At 38.2% G+C, this 17,870-nt stretch overlaps 1 protein-coding gene across 2 annotated transcripts in view; it reads right to left on the bottom strand.

Annotated features, from left to right (window-relative positions):
• The window catches only part of SLC30A9 (solute carrier family 30 member 9), a 38,516-nt gene extending 21,313 nt beyond the window's left edge, over positions 1 to 17,203 (bottom strand). The window contains exons 1-8 of one of the 2 annotated variants that reach the window (XR_008449900.1): positions 16,934 to 17,203; positions 13,900 to 14,076; positions 10,329 to 10,391; positions 7,753 to 7,852; positions 6,361 to 6,453; positions 5,897 to 5,979; positions 3,694 to 3,752; positions 2,869 to 2,936 (exon numbers count right to left, since the gene is read on the bottom strand). Coding sequence is in view for 1 of the 2 variants with exons in the window: in XM_054066501.1 (XP_053922476.1) it covers positions 2,869 to 2,936; positions 3,694 to 3,752; positions 5,897 to 5,979; positions 6,361 to 6,453; positions 7,753 to 7,852; positions 10,329 to 10,391; positions 13,900 to 14,076; positions 16,934 to 17,015 (725 nt within the window). In the remaining variant the exon portion in view is untranslated. The remainder of the gene's footprint in view (positions 1 to 2,868; positions 2,937 to 3,693; positions 3,753 to 5,896; positions 5,980 to 6,360; positions 6,454 to 7,752; positions 7,853 to 10,328; positions 10,392 to 13,899; positions 14,077 to 16,933) is intronic. The other variant, XM_054066501.1, reaches the window with a different exon arrangement.
• Positions 17,204 to 17,870: the final 667 nt, after the last annotated feature.

Genomic DNA, 17,870 nt, shown 5'->3' with positions numbered 1-17,870 from the left:
TTTAAAAGTATTCAAACGAAATAGTGTTATAAACAAGTATTAACAGCATCTTGTAGTTGCATTTTTTAACAACCACATGCCAAGAAATTATACTTGTTAGAATAAGCATAAGAAGCACAAGTCCAGTCCTTTGCCACAATCCAAATTATACAGTTGACTGAATAACATTCACTTTCAAGCGAACACCTTAAAGAATTTCTGTGAGAGTAGATCCACTTTGATCAAGAGGTAGCAGTTTTCTATACCTCTTTCCATACAAGGACCTGAATGTGTTTTAAAATTTTTAATTTAGTCTCATTACCTCATGAGACAGTGAAGCATCACCATAATTTACAGGCGGGAAGTAAAAAAATGCCTAAGTTACTGGACAGTCCAAAAAGAAAGGAAAACAATAAACTATAATTTTAACTCCCTGTGTTAATAACAAGTTCACAGCATAGTGCATCTTTAACACAGAAAGAAAATTAAATAAATTCCAGTAAAATTGATTATTAAATAAACTCCGGTCTGACAGCTTATCTGAAGGTACAATTCTGTTGTGCGGCCCCCACCTGTTCAGGTGACAACAGGAACTCAGCTGGTATTTTATTTCACCCCTACAATTTCCAAATTTGTGAGGAGATTTGACATCCTATAAATCTAAAAAGAAACCACACAAAAATTTTCAAATGTCAGGCCCAGCAAAATCCATCTGTTAATGATGTCCAGAGAGTTGGAGACACAGGACAAAAGGATGAAGAGTGCTACATGGGAAATAATTACAAGAAATCTAATAAGACTATAGAGCCAAGGCTATTTGATGTTTCCTGTCTGACCAGATGTTCATATCAATATAAGACAACAGATAACAGTCATGGGGGTTGAAGGATAAGTCAGGTTTTTACTGTAAATAAAACATGCATTGCTTTAAAAAATAAATTCACCACTGCATCTGAAAACATAAAGACCTATAAAAGCCTAAATTCTGTTGAAAAAAATACTACAAAGACTTTAAACAGCACAGGAAAAATAATCCAAAACTAGTAGATTCTGAGAAAGCAGCTAAAATTACATTAAAGCATAAGATAAGGGTCTACACCAACCTCGTCTGATTTATACAATCATCTTTGTCTACCTACACAAAATATTCAGGCTTTTGAAGGACAGTAAAAAAAAAAAAGTGAAAATTAAAGAAAAATCAAACTGAAAATATTCAGATCCACTATGAATATATAGAAAAACATTACATACCATGCAAATGTGGTATCATTTAAAAGGTAAAGTATTAGCATGATAACAAAATCAATTCAACAACGTCAGACTCTGAAGAATGTTTTGATAATAATAGGTCATTTCCTTTTTGATAAAGACACTGTCTTCTTGTATTTCTTTAACAGAGCTTCAAAATTTTTCCTCACACGCAGAATTTTATTAATATTATAGAATGTACCAGCGCAGCTGGTGGATCTGTAGAGAACTCTGCTTTTGATTGACCCACGTTCGTTTCACCACCACAAGGGAAGCCCAAAGCTTACCGAATCATTCCAACCACAGAAGTTAATACAGATTGGCCTTTCTTTACTCAAACCCAGGAGCCACTAAAAATCATGCTGATGTTAAGAAGGATCAAGGCCATCAACAAAGAAGCACTGATAGAGGCCTTGACTTAAACCTCTGAAAAGTCATCAGGTATTTGAGGGCCCTTAACTTCTAAAAAAGCTCAACAAAAAGATGACTGAGCAATACAACAGGCTCTACAAACTCCCACTGGCCTGCCTGCCAGGCATTCACCTATAAAAGCACCTAATCATCCAAAAGGTATTTTGAAGCGAAGACAGTGCAATGCTTATAGTAATGCTCTATTTATAAAGCAGGAGGAAAGGTCTTGTTTTCTCTAGATCACTATAAAAGAAAGAGAAGGAGATGGAAGCAACCACGCAACCCTCCCCTCTCTTCTTTTTTTTTTTTTTTTTTGTCTCTCAATAGAAACATCCATACTAGCAGTTCTTATGTTTTTAACATAGAAAGTTACTCATAGAATACCAAATAAAGAGGGAAGTTTTCAGTTAAAGGGGCTTTGTGGGTTTCTCCCCCAAGTAAAAAGCATATCATTCTGGAGAAAAATCAGAAAGTTATTTCCTGCTCAAAATGTTGTTTCCTGTGCCAAAAAAAGCACCTTCCCTATATTTCTATTTTGCTCCCTTACATTGATAGTGTCTTAGCACATAAATACCTTTCCTATAAACAAATTTATTTTAAAAATACACTGTGTTAATTTCAAGTAAATTTTAGCCATCATTTTCTTAGAGGAACTTAACACACTTCTGTTTATTTCATGCCACATAGTCTCTGTGTTCATTTGCTTTATATCAGCATGATTAGCTTAGCTTTGTTTCATTGAAACTTTTTGATAAGTAAAAAGTAAAAACCTCCCAAAACATTCCCTTTTCCGTTAGGGAGTAAAACAGTGGAATAACCGCTGAAAGAGACAACTGAATTATTTTCTAGTGATTAGATGGAACGTTATTTAAAACATATGAAAGCTTCCTCTCAAGAAGAGGGAAAAAAAAAGGACAACTTTAAATGTGTGCTTCTGCATGTCCTTCAAAATTCTAGTTTTTACTTTAAAAAACTATATAGTCTGATCAACTTCAGAAGTTTGCTCTTTTCTGATCTGGTACATTCTATCCTTGTTCTCTATATATTGATGAATGTATCTACCTGAAATCTCTTCTATCAGTAATGAATAAACAGATCTACTAACTTCAGTTACAGAGATACAGGTACCTCTAGCTTGATTACACACCGTTCTCATTTCCAGGATAACGAAACCAAATTGTTTCATACTTGCATAAACAAAACTTTTTTTTTTTTTTTTTTTTAACTTACATGCAAATGGCTACCATTACCACCTTTCCTGGTCCCTTGAAAAACATAGCTGCTGCACTGGAGCGTGGCTACATAAAGAAATAAGAAATTATTAACATAAAATAACCAAATCTTGACCTCATGAAGGACCTACCATACAAATTATTAAATAAAAACTTCATGCTGTCTTGTATTGCAAATGTGAAGCTACAGTCCTTGAAGCCTACTAATTTATTACCAAATGCTCACCCAGACTGCAGTTGGGCCTTGCATATTTCTACAAATGAATGGCTATAAAAAGAATAAACAACCAACAAAGCTACCAGCAGGGCCCACCGCAGCCATAAGGACAGGCACCAACTCTGCAGCGGTAAGATTAAGAAATCACTCTACCATAGCATAATACCTGGATCTAGGGAATGTGTCTGCTTAAGCAGAGGAGGGGTCAGTACAACACAGAGCAAAGTTTTGGGTTTGATTGTTTGGTTTTTTCCCCTTAAGAAATATATTTCATTTATTTAAATTAACAATACATTTATTATAAATGTTTATAGGCTATAGAAGAAATCACAAATGCAACTACAATTTTGTTAATAAATAAGGCAATCGACAAATTTCCTTACTGGTGGATTACACTGCCACAGTGAGAAGCCATTTAAGCTTGTACCACAACATTTGCCACTGCATTACAGTCAGACTAGATCTGGTATATTACAGTGCAAATAAATCTTCCAATAATATTCAATTAGTTAAGCTCATGCAACTGTTTCACAACTATTTACTTCCATAAGTTTTATAGTATATCTTGTGGCATTTTTTCAGCCAAAACCTTAAAACATCTCTTACCTTAGTATTTCCAAAGAACTCTCTGTATTCTCTTAACAGCCTTTGGTTTCTAAATAGATCTGCAATGCAAAATTGTTATCATGAATGCTTACTAGTTACCAGTAGTTTCAGGAACTGAAGTCTGTTTTACGCAGCAGCCAAGTTCTAGCAAAAGCTACGTGGTCTTCTCAAATTACAATCTCTTAAAGGCATCTCTGTTTGGGAAAAACTCCTCTCCTGATATTGTTGATCAGAAACACAGATTATTAGATACTCATTCAACATGTTAAATAAAATCTGTTATGATCCTCTGCTTTGCTGTGACTCTTACCAATAAAGGATGATATACAAGAGGGAAAAACTCAAAATACTCTGTTCTGGCTATCTTTCAATGTCCCTGCACAAAAAAAACCAAAACAAACAAACAAAAAAACCCAAACCAAACCAAGCTACTTTATAACCAGATCCAGGCATTCTACAGCCCCTCTTCCACTCCTTAACCCTTTCTGCCACAAAGGACTAGAAGAAGGATGTTTCAGAGCAAGACTCTTACAGTCAGTATCTTTTCCATCCACTAATGATGTTCGGTAACTTAAAAATAAACAGCGTTATATTAGAGTACCTAGAAGCTGTTAGCACTAGATTCTCCCCTATAAAGTATTGTACACAATTTAAATAGATTAAAACAGCCAGTGGAATACAAGGATACTCTGTAAAAAGGGGAGTTACTACTTCAAGTATATAATGTTTCAGTATGTTTCTATGACTGAGTAGTACTTTTTTTAGTCTTTTTTTTCTTGATTCTGCTGGTCACCAGAAATTTTGAAGCTACTGATTGTGCTCCTAGTACCAGCAGTTACAGGTACTTTCACAAGAGCCTGCAGGTCTAGTCTTTTTACTGGGAGAGTGTTCCAGTGGCACAACCATTTAAAAAAAAAAAAAAGAAGAAACTTTAATTTTAATAATTAAATAATTGAAATAAGTACCTTGAAGTAACATTGCCTATCCTGTGATTTTAACTGACTAGATAGATCAAAATCCATTATGGATTACTGATTTGACCATACCTGCTTTTTGATAATACTTGCAATGATGACAAAAATAACTTTAGGCAAAAAGATCATTTGGGGTTTTGTTGTAGTTTGAGGGAAATTAGGGTCAGTTTTGTGATTAACTCAGTTGCTGTAAGTAACTTCATTTTTCTGAAAGCTAACTGCCTGGATTTGAGACATCCCTAGAAGTAATAACACAAGGCACTGGTATGCAGAAAGGCCAATGATTATACTTAACCAAGGCCATCCTCAAGCTGGTGGAAAAGGGGCCACACCTGCGAAGAGGCAAATAGGACAAGTGACCCTAAACTGACCAACAGAGTATTCTATCCTGGATATGTCATAGTCAGTATAAAACTGAGAGATCATGAGGGTGCCTCTCTCTTCTGTGATGACTGACATCCGATGCGGACCTCACCTGTCTGGCTGTTCCTGATCCCAGATCCACATGTTCCTGAAACCAGCTCCCAAGTCTAACTCCCTCCTAACTGTAGACCCATTCTCTCGCATCTACTCGGTAGTATTTGTGGTGACACATAGTCATCAAGGGGTGGCATACAGTCATCAAGGGGTGGCAAATCGCTTATTTGTATATATTTTATTACTTTCTAATTATTTTCACTATTATCAGCTCATTAAAGCCATAGTTTTACTTTCCAACACACAAATCTTTCACTTTCATTTCCCTCTGCCCTTTTCCTGTGGGGCTGGGGGAGGGAAGGGATTTTGGAAGCTCAAATGCACAGTTTTAGCTGTTGAGATTCAGCTGGGTAGGGCTAAACCATGACAGAGTGTTTCTCCCCTTCTGAAGCACAAAGCCGAATTCATTTTAGAGGAAAACCAAATGAACAACAATATGGTATCAAGATTCCAACTGGTTTTAAGTCTTTCAAAAATTCTCAATAAGAAGAATCCCAAACCATTGAAGATGTTAATTATAATCTATAGTCGTACTTTCAAATTTTAGATGTCACAGGTAATAAACTGTAAGATAGTAACAGACTATATCGGCATAGACAGTAATGTGTTACTCTAACACTGGCTATAAGACCTTATCAGGAATTGCTAACTCCAAATTAGTATTTTCTCAATGAAATACTACATTCTAGTGGACTTCTAACAACTATATGTTGTTGTTTACATTGGAAGTTAATTGAAAACTATATACTTACTTTCTCTGTACTTGATCTCTGCCTCTTTACGTCGTTTTCTTTCTCTAGCAAGAGCCTCTGGACTACCCCAAACTTCAAGAGACCTGCATGAAGTAAGAGGAACTTAACAATGGTTCTATCTATGCAACTTCTTTTAAGTTTGAATACATTGCAAATGTCTTTCCTATACAAACATCACATCATTCTTTCTGATAAGAAGCCAAGGAGGTTACTTTACAGAATAAAAACATAAGCAAGAGAGGGCTGAGGACAAGCACTTAATCTTTGGATATATGAAGCATACTCTCCAACTTTATATACACCATGTAATTATTACAATTATGAGGATATCAAATGTATTGATAGAAAACGGAAAACGTTATTGCCCTTTCACATTGTAAGCCTGACTTCCGTAAGTTTTTTCTCTCTCTGCCATAATCCGTTTTAAATGATCCGAAAATTTTCCTTTATAAAAATGTTCTTACTTTGCCTCTACATCCGATCTCAGGTACACAGTGAAAGTCTCGGTGTCATCATGGGGACTCCGTCGTTTAATTTTCCTCAGCTGGTCTAGATCACTAAGGAAGGTGGACAAACAGCTTAGTGCAAGAAAAAGTTCATATTATTCTATTTTACTTATGTCTGGAGGATCTCACATAACTTTAGTATATTAATTTGAGTACAAAAAAACTGAAGTTGTTTACTTGCACCAAACAGAACAGACATGTGACATGAAGCAAGCTATCTCTAGAATGCTATTGAAAGCCTTTGTATTTTCCACACTCAAAAGGCCAAATTGTCCTCACACTATGAAATATTACACATGAAAGACAAATGAATAAACCTTTGAATAATAAAACATCCAATCAATTATCTGCATGTAACTGACAATGTGCATAAGAGGTTCATTGTTCAAAACCTCTAAATGGGAATTACACACCTGCACAAGCTACAAAAGGCTGGAGATAACAAAACTACTTGAGGGAACAGATAAATTTTACTTGCTGAGCTACACATTAGGGTATCTACACAGAGAAGTATTTTAAAAAAAAAAAAAATCGCTGATGAACATTTCATTTTTAACCCAACCAATTATATAGTCTTATTTGTTAATTTTTTTTCCCGTTTGGTCAATCCAGCAAAACTTTAGCTAGTTATTTCTCCGCACAACAAGCCAGTTACAATAAAAATAGGCAAAGGACTAAGAATAATTTCTCACTAGATTTCCACCAAAGACTAAGTCTGGTGACATACACTACAAATAAAAACTGAGGAGGCACAGTGACAGCATAAAAAGTCATAAATAAAGCTGCTAAGCCTTGGGGTCACACATAACATCCATGAAATCTGACGGACACCTCAACTATAGTGACACTCAGCAAGACCCGCTGGCAGGCACAGCACACAGTAAAAGGCAGTAAATACGAATCAAGTAACAATAGTTAGGTTACAATGAACCAGATCATATTTTATGTCAAACTACAGACCTCGCATAACATGAAGCTTCCACTGATTTTTTAGAAATGTTCACAACAAACCATTACCACCCCAAAATGCTGAAACAAGAGTTATCTGTCATTACCCCCTATGACTAGCTGCTCTAGAGGTGGACTCCTCCCAACTAGATTTATAGTCATAGAAGTACAAATAAATTACTCTAAGAAGTCATTATGGAAACATGCAAACTAAGTGCAAGTTCCTAATCCACTGCAATACTAAGTAAACAAGAACTAACTTCAGCCACTTATGATTATGTATACCACAAAAGTATTTAGAAGAAGTTGCCATGCAAAATCACTCTATGGTCACAATTACTTCGAAGAACATACAAATAAACAAATATTCACAATTTAAAGTGCAACTCAAATCCATCATACCTGGATTTAAGACAAAACTCATTTATTGCTCTGACTCCAGTGATGAAGTTATTCTGTGTGTATTTTGGTCCATAGTCTCTCTTTTTAAGGACTGCTTTCACTTAAAACCAGAAAAAGATAAGCAAGTTAAATCACTCAGCAGAAACTTCAAAAGGTAATTAACGTAGTGTCATATCATGATACCTTTAAGTGGAGATTCAAAAAACAATGCTTGTCAGCAAGATAAAAAACTTACAGTGAAGAGACAAGAATGTACTTCATTGTGGAAACGAGTAAGAGCAGAACAATTTGCCTCCAAAAATGCTACTTGCCAAGTTGTAGCCCAGAGGTCTCAACCATCCCACACACTGCCACTGCCAGCTACCTCTCCAACTAAGACAGCACTCAAACATGGCAAACCCTTGCTCTAGCAACTGAAATGGCAACATAGAGTTCCATTTCTTTTTTTCCAATTCTTTACCAATTCCCTCTTCCACAGGTAAGATTTTTGACCTTTGCAGACCACACAGAGATCTGAGATAGACTGTATGTATCAATCTTCTCAACTATTTCTTTCAAAATTAGCACACTTAATATTGGCCATTTATAACCATTAAAAATACACATTCTTTATTCGTAATATCAGATTTTCATGCATAAGAAAAAGAACACCATATCTATTCAGAAAAAGGAATTTTAACTTTATGGCAGTATTTCCTGCTTGTCTGTATGTACGTATATTTGAAAATAAGATGAAGCTAAGTTGCTATACAATCACTTCTATTAAAAACATTATGCACATTGGAAAAAGGGTTACAATTGCTGCAGGATATAAAAATAAAGAACATTAAATTCCTGCAAATGACAGGATTGATATGATTTCTATAGCTAGTCCCGAACTATGTAGATATCCTGCAGAAGCTTGACCCCTACAAATCGATGGGCCCTGACAATATCCACGCAAGGGTGTTAAGAGACCAAGCTAATGTCATTGCAAGGCCACTTTCCATAATCTTTGAGAAGTCATGGAAATAAAGGGACATCCCAAAAGACTGGAAGAAGGCTAATGTCACTCCCACCGACAAGCAGGGCTCAAAGGAGGATCCAAGAAATTACAGGTGCACCAGTCTTGCTTTAGTCCCTGGGAGAAACATGCAACAAATCCTCCTGGGATTTCACAAATCAAATTAAACACGTGATTGGGAAAAGCTAGCATAGATTGACCAAGGGCAAGTCCTGCCTAACAAACCTGATTGCCTTCTACAACAAAATAACCCATTCAGTTGATGTGGGACAGGTGCTGGAGATTGCCTACATGGATTTCTTTTGCTACAGTTTCCCACAGCCTCCTCCTACAGCAATTGATATGTTGTGGTCTAGACGAGTGGTCTGTGTGGTGGGTGTGGAATTGCCTTACAGCCCACACCCAGAGGGTGGTGGTAAATGGAACCTTTTCAAATAGGCAACCTGACACAAGTGGGGTCCCCCAGGGATCCATACTGAGCCCAAGGCTGTTTAATATTTTCATAAGTTTAATATTTTCATAAGTGTATTTTCATGATGGGATCAAGTGTAGCCTGATAAAATTTGCTGATGATACCAAACTGAGCAAGGAAATGGACACTTCAGAAGGGAGAGCCACCCTGAAGGAAGACCTGGATAAACTAGAAGAGTGGGCTAACAAGAACCTTGTGAACTTCAACATGGATGCAGGATGTAGACAAAAGTGTGTGGAAAATACACAAGGTGAGATCAGTTTCTTTAAATCCAGGGAAAGACAGGATGGAATTTTGATACCATTTATAGCCTTCCTGAGTTACTTTCACTCCAGAGATTTCTTTTTTTCCAGGTGGAGTTTAAAGAGAAATGGCAATTTCTATTTTGATAAAGTTCTTTCATAGAAGGCTAGGAGTGATCAAAAGCACAGGAGTTTTTAATAGCATCATTCTCACAATAACATAATAGAAGCTATGTGAGTGAAGATGGAGTGAAATCAAGTTGTGATAAATTAAAAACATGAAAGAAAGTTATGCTCTTATTTTAGCCACTTATGTTTTTAAACAATGTAACTAAAGACAAAAGCATGTATTTATCACAGGCACAAATGGGAACATTACAGGACTTGGATTAGGCAGTTCACGTGGTCAAAATATATTTAGAAGCAGCACTGATTAGATTAGCTCAGCAATAAGAAGGAACAGAGGAAGACTTAGAACAGGGAATGGGGTGAGATCAAGTATTTAGCTTAGCCACATTAAGTCTGAGATGGTGAATGGACATATCTAAAAACATGCAAGGAGGACAGACTCGTAACAGATGAGAGAACAAATCAGTCTTTTCCTGACAAACTTATCTGCCTAAATGAAACAACTAAAAACAGACAGAGAAGAATGAGTAATCACAAGGAATACCACTGTGTTTGATTTTTCAGGAGCAATTTCCCAGCAACTGCGTTCAAACAAAGCTGACATACAAGTGTGTTTTTAAATTTTATTAACATAACTTGTCACAATTGAAAAAGAAAGTTTCTTTACACATATCTTTTTTGACTACTAGCAGACAGTAGTAAAGTTTCAACAAAGAAAGCATTTTTTTACCTTTTACTTGGATTGGCTCTTTAATGAAAGACTGCTTTTGACCTGTACTATTTGTATCTTGTCCTGTAAAATAAAAATAAAGCTCACTGTAAATATGGAAGCACTTTTCTTTTTTAGTAAAGAGTCTGGCTAACGTAACAAAAAAAGAACATATCTTAATATTGCTTTCCCCCCTGACCACTAAAAAACATTTCTGCTAGATTCCCAACATTTAAAACTCTCAAAACATAAGTCAGAAATAGTAAAAAAATAAATAAGAAAGTAAGACATTTAATATAGCATAGATGAATAAACTCCTAGTGGCTTAAAGAAGAGTTCCAACTTGCAAACTACTTCAGAAAGTATCCTGAATTTTTAAAAAATATTTTAACAGTGTACCTATAGTTTGGGGCAATTTTTATGCAAAATTTTAGATTAATACAATGATTTCTACATAGTTTATGGCTTCTGATCACCTGACTCTCACAGAGTTTTCGATCTGTAATTCAGTTTCAGGGGACCGAGTCTTTTTCACCTACAAAAACTTAGTTCCTCAAAATATAGAATACTTAAAACTAAAATCCACAACTGGTGTCACAAGCTGGAGCTAGAATGAAAACAAAGTATCTTCGCTGGTTTTGAAATTTCAGGATTTGACTCAATAAAAAGCCAATAAAATATAATTCACAATACCATTCAGCGAATCTTAATACTTGGAAAATAATAGATTCAAGTAACATCAGTGAGATTTCTACTTAGAAATCAGAAGTACTACTCAAAAATACAAATATTGCATCCTTATCTCATACACCTCAACACAGCTTTCAAAATGAAAGCCTTACGATTCCAACACAACAAATCAACATACTCACTCTTTTCTGTCCTAACACTCTAATATTGGTGGTTTGCCATACATCCACAGTCATTAAAAAAATTAAAACTGATCTTATTGAAAGTGATATATAAAAAAAAAAAAAAAAAAAGAAGATTTTACAAGCAGGTCAAGTTAATTCATGAGACACTCCTCACTTAACATGCTACTCAAATTACTCAAAGGTCAGATATTCTCGAAGCTTGGACTACATAACTAGCTTTTCACCAGGCAATTAGTTATTTCCCTAACATCAACCGAGGACTAAGGCTAATAACAACCCAAGCATACTTTCTTGGAAATATAACACTGATAAATGAAACTTGGTCTTATTACACAACAAACAAGGATGGACCATAAATAACTAGCATTCCTATAACATTTATCCCTATCAGTTATTGTTGGACTTGAAAATAAAGCAAAAACCTTTTTGCCATTCCTTTCCTTTCTTTTCTTACCTGGTTTAAAGCACCAGGCAGCCAATCTACCAATATTCATGATAAACTTCAGCTAAGATTGCTTAGCAAAAAACGAGTAGTAGCTTCTTTTCAGAAATTCTGCATGCAATCCATTTATGTAATTAAAAGAGATATCATCAAAACTATTCAACAAAGGATTGGGTCATAAGATTTCAGAAGGGGAAAAAAAGCACAAAAAATATCAAGATTTATATCTATGTGCAAAAACTACATCAGGATCCTTTTTCAAGTTTACGACCTCAGCCTAGAGACTGGACAAAATCACAGTGCATCAGTCAAAAGAAAGAAAAAAAATATGTAACACTTCAATTCAGACTGTTTTTCAAACAAGTGGAGGTTGATATAATAGAACTTTCAAGACGAAGACATTATATTTTAAATAACACAGTAACAGGAAATGCATTTCCCAAGTTTACTGATAATGAAATTGAGGTCCAAAAGAGATACATTATTTCCTAAACATTTAAGTTATTGGAAAAATAGGGCAAACTTTACAGGCAGCACATCATCTTTTCAGAACATTACCAAAATATCATGCTTTTTTAAATAAACAGTAGTAATACGACCATAACGCATAAGAACATTCTATGCGCCAGGCTCCAGAGAACACCCCCTATATGAAGCATGCATATGACAATATGCATTCCAAAATAAATTTCAAAGCAGTTCTCCATCTATGCACAGTATAGGCTACAGTTTCATATACACTTGCATACATCAGCCCAGACTCTCAAAAAAGGTCTGTTGGTCTCATGGTGCCCATGCCACAAAGTTCCACTTAGGGTTTACTGCGACTCAAAGCCATGAGGCCATGGAGGGCTGCGTCTTTCCTCCAGCCATCTCAAAGACAGTGAGCAGGATCAGCTTATTGATTCATTTGAACCCTAGCTCTACAAAACAAGCAAGCAATTACTTTGTCACAGAACAAGCTAAACTTCATTAACGTCACCACAAGAGAGGGAGTAATCAGATAAGGGTGGGAGAAGGTAGGAACACCCCTTCTGATGACTATCAGTAATTATACAAACTTCAGGTAATCATAAAAGCAATAGTCCTAGCCTATTTTCACATGTCCAATTTTTAACACCAGTAACTGCACATTAAGAACCCAGAAAATACCAATAACTACAACTGGCTCTACAGTCTTTCACTGTATTCAGGCAGACATTTTTCTGCCTCTAGCAACCATCTGCAGCTCAAGACTTTCCAAGAAACATAAACAGTCTTAAGTATGATCCTCTTCTAAAATCCAGTCCCAGGCTTAAGAAATAATACCTAATTGTCAAACTTAGAACAACATTTCAGATCCACTCTTGTGCTCTTTCAAACATCAGAAAAGTAACTTAGCTGGCTATAGTTACTAGCTTTTAAAGACTACTAAAAGTTTCAGGAATTTACAAGTTACCAAACAAACAAAAAACAAATAATACCTGCTAATAATAATAAATACCTGCTAACCTGACAATGAAGAGGAAAAAGATTTCTTAGTAGACCACTACGTTTTATACAAAAGCACACAAAGACAGCTTTCATTATAAAAAGCATTCATTATCTCTTCAGCAAAGTAGTCTTCCAAACATGTATCTGTGCCATCCTACACTTAATAAGCAGAAAAAATAGCAGATGCTATGATGAAGTAAGAACAAGACAGTTCTGTATTTTACAAGCACCCAACTAGCACAAGATTGACAATCAAATTGAGGGTCAGGTTATGCCCATTACATCAAGTTTTTAATGTGAATGCTGCAGTTCTGACAGCGATCAGATTAGAAAACTCTAGTGGATGAAACAGCTCAACCTTCTTTGCCAGTCATCTACAGTCTGATCTGGAGAAGTCAAAGTGCTTAGTATCCATGCCCATTGAATATTTATCATATCAGTAGTCTATTTCACAAAAAAAACCTGAAATACCACAAAAAAAAAAATTAAGTAAGCCAAGTAAAGTGGTAAAAGACAAGTAATACATCCCCTTTATTATCCCTTAAGTGACTTAATCCCTTCTGACATACATGACTTTGAATTAGATTATTCTGAACTGAAACCCTTTAAACACTGGAATGACAAAGAAATAAATTTTGGCATTCTTCCTTGCCTATGCATCTGAATTTATATACCCAGATGCCCAGAAGCAAGAATTCTGCAACCATAATAATACACAATTAAAAAAAAAAAAGTTAGCAATCATTAAATACATAAAGTTTTTCCATTTATGTAAACACTCTTTATTTTAGATTAGTACTACCTGTTCCAGCTTTATGTAGGGTTTCTTCAGGAGCCGATTTGTTTGCATCTTCTGATCCAAGATCTTTTTTCTGACCATTGGAGGTATAAACTCTCACTTGACTCATTAACTGCACAGGCAGACGATTGCATGGCAGAATACAAGACAGACTCCCACTTTTCATTGAAGCTTGCCATCCTGACAGGGGAAGGAGAAAAAAAGATGTTTCAGGCAACCATTTTGCAAGGAAAAAGAAAGGAAACGGTAGAGCCATACCAGCATTTAAGTTACAAAAAGTTAGCTTTTGAGTACTGATCTGTCCTTATTTTACCCATGTTTAGGAATTATGCAATAGGAACACACAGCATGCGTTGACTGCCTCCCTTCAAACGCCTACTTTTAAACTTCATTCTAAAGTTAGGGCTTTCTCCCCAAACAGCCTGGTATGCACTTCTTCCAAAGACCTCTAGATGATCTTAAGGGGGTTCAAAAAGAAAAAAAATACAAAATTATTTGATAAGATTGACTTACTGATACATTAAGTCATATTCTAGTCAGATTGCCTCAAAATCTTCAAAAAGCCAAATATCAATAGAAGAAATACAGACCACCACAAAACTATCAGCCAGTGTTGCCACTGCATCTCCCTGTGTACACTCCATACAAACCACACCTTACCAATTAAGAAAAAAATTTAACTGTGCATTACATGTTAAGAGCCAGTTGCTACAGATATTACGTAGAAAAGCACACAACACCGTATAAAATATTTTATAGAGAAGAATCTTAAACTTTGCAACATTTACAACAGACAAATTACACAGTAAATATGTAAAAATCCTATTGAGAAATCACCCTGGGTAGACAATCCTCAGTTCAAAAGACTAGCCAAAAGCAGAGCTGTATGCAGTACAAGCCAACCAGCTTATTAGCAAACAGCTTCTTTTAGGCAGCACAAACACTTCTGTAGAGAGGGTATATAACTCCTCCAACCAGATATGCAACAGCCAACTGGCTGCTTTGGAAAGTATTCATTAAATGAATAAACAAATTAAAAAAAATAAATCAGCAGTGCTGGTAAGTCAAGTCACACAAAGTATAAGTAATCATGCATGAATACTGTTCCTCTCACAAAACAATAATATCCTATAAAACTGTGCATACCATAAAAGTCTCAACAGCTTCCCTTTTATTTCAGTCATCTACCGTACAGAAACATCTGCACATGTGCATGCACCAATCTGAACCTTACATGAGAACACTTCCATCAAAAAAAAGTCAGATAAGCTCTTACTGACTATCAGCTGTTGCTAATGTGACAAAAGCCCAGAACAATCAACGCAACACAGCTCAGCAAACTTACTGATTACGCCTCATAAAGCACCACAATAAGCATAGGGCAGAAGATGCGCAGTACTGTTTCCTAAGCTATGGTGACACCAGAGTAACTGAAAAAGGACACTTAATCAGCACGTTTAGAGGACACTTTCCCTAATAATCCATACACACACAAGAAACCATTAAAGGAAAAGGCTATTTGCTGCAATTTAACTGTAAGTGGTTACGTGAAGAGGGACAAAACTGGTCAGAATTTAAGTTTCAGGGTGTCTGGCCTAAAGAGAAAAAACAGGGCTCGCTCCTCACACAAACACAAATCCTACAAGACTGCACTGGGTTTGAAAACTGAGACATTTTCACACAATCCCGTCCAACGCCAGTGCCCACTGTACAACAGAGCGGGGCTGATGGGGCACCAGGTCACCACAAGGCATGCCATAGCACCTGCCAGTACACACCTCACCTGCCCCAGCACCAGGGAGGCAGTGACACCAAAAATGCCAGCAAATACACTCTGTAAGACTCGTTTTTTGTAGTTTTAGAAAGCAAGCACCCTTTATCAGGCCTGGGCAACGTGACAGAGCAATCTTCATCAATCCTGCGCAGCAAGACAAGAGCTGGGGACAGAATGTATTTCCCACATACATGTATAGGGATAAATTTTCCCAGAAACCTCATGTATATTCTATTACTTGCCGAGAACTAATTTTAATGTTATTACAAACTTCACAACAGACAAATCTCTTACTAATTTGGAGCCATCTCCAGCTCTGCCTTGCATTTGAGATGGGAAGAAAACGCCAGACAGAGGTGATCACAGAAGACACATCCATTCAGCACAGATCACACAGCACACACAACATTACCATCTTGAAATGAACAGTGTGTGGAAAAACACTGTTCCAAAGAAAACATGCTATCAAAGGCACATTCTGTCTGACCTCCAAAGAACATAATTGCTTAGATGAAACTTTATTTTAGTTTAAACCAAGACTACTGTTCACAAAGGCTTGTGGTGATAGAACTGGGGGGAATGGGTATAAACTGGAAAGGGGCAGATTTAGACTAGACATACGGAGGAAATTCTTCATAATGGGGATGGTGAGGCATTGGAACAGGTTGCTCAGGGAGGTTTTCAAGGCCAGCTTGGATGGGGCCTTGGGCAGCTTGATCCAGTTGGACGTGTCCCTACCCATGGCACAAGGGCTGGAACTAGGTGATCTTTAAGGTCCCTTCCACTCCAAACTATTCTATGATTGTATGATTCCATGACTATGGGAAATGGGTATAAACTGGAGAGGGGGAGGCTCGACATAAGGAAACTTTTCTTCACTGTAAGAGTGGTGAGGCACTGGCACAGGTTGCCCAGGAAGGTTGTGGATGCCCCATCCCTGGAGGTGTTCAAGGCCAGGTTGGATGAGGCCTTGGGCAGCCTGATCTGGCGGGAAGTGCCCCTGCCCATTGCAAGGGGGTTGGTAACTGGATGACCTTTACGGTCCCTTCCAACCCAAACTATGATTCTATTCCACTTCGTTAACAGAGACCACTTCTCGCACCGGCGACTCGGGAGGCTCCCAGCCCAGAGAGACCGCGGCGGGGGGGACAAGGGGGAACAAGAGGGGACGAGGGGGAACAAGAGGGGACGAGGGGGAACAAGAGGGGACGAGGGGGCCCTCCAGCCCTGCGAGCGCGCGCCTCCGGGCCCCGCGGGACTCACCGTGGCAGGCGCGGCGGAGCGGCGCCGCCTGGCACCGCAGGTACAGTCGGTAGAAGCCGCGGCAGCCCCGGGCCGGCATCATGTCGGCGGCCGCAAGCGGAGCCCGGCCGCTCCCCGCCGCGCCCCGGCGAGCGGCCCCCGATCAGCATGGGGGGAAGCCCCTGCGCGGCCCCGGCGCGAGGCCGCCGGTGGGTGAGGCGGGGAGCGAACGCGGAGGGAAGGCGACGCCGCGCACCCGGATGTGCGGAGCAGGCGCGCGACGCCGCTGAGTCACGCGTTCGCCCGCGCCTGCGCGCGGAGCCTCTCTCTCCCCCCGCCCCGCGCTCATTGGGCCCGGGCCGGTCAGACTGTCTCGGGTGTGGGTGCTGCCACCCTCAGCTCCCGGCTGTGTGCGGGTGGGAGCGCGTCCTGGTCGGGTACAGCTCGTTTGCTGCTCAGAATAATAATAATAATAATAATAATAATAATAATAATAATAATAATAATAATAATAATAAAGTTTCGGATCCCTCCAGGGTACTGGTTGATAAGAAGCTCGACATGAGCTGGCAATGCATGCTCGCAGCCCAGAAGCCAAGCGTGGCTTGTGCTGCATGAGAAGAAGGGCAGCCAGCAGGGTGAGGGGAGTGGTTATGCCCCTCTACTGCTCTCGTGAGACCCCACCTGCAGTATTGTGTCCAGTTCTCAACATAAGAAGGGTGTGGAGCTGTAGGATGATCCGAGGGCTGGAGCACCTCCCATACGAGGACAGGCTGAGAGAGCTGGGGTTGCTCAGCATGGAGAAAAGGCTGCAAGGAGACCTTATAGCAACCTTCCAGTACCTGAAGGGGCTACAAGAAAGCTGGGAGGGACTGTGTCCAAAGGCTTGTAGTGATAGGATGAGGGGCAATGGGTATAAACTGGAGAGGGGTAGATTTAGACTAGACATAAGGAAGAA

Source organism: Cuculus canorus, chromosome 4 (genome assembly GCF_017976375.1).
Source record: "Cuculus canorus isolate bCucCan1 chromosome 4, bCucCan1.pri, whole genome shotgun sequence".
In the NCBI taxonomy this organism is placed as follows: domain Eukaryota; kingdom Metazoa; phylum Chordata; class Aves; order Cuculiformes; family Cuculidae; genus Cuculus; species Cuculus canorus.
This window is presented reverse-complemented; position numbering and strand designations above follow the sequence as displayed.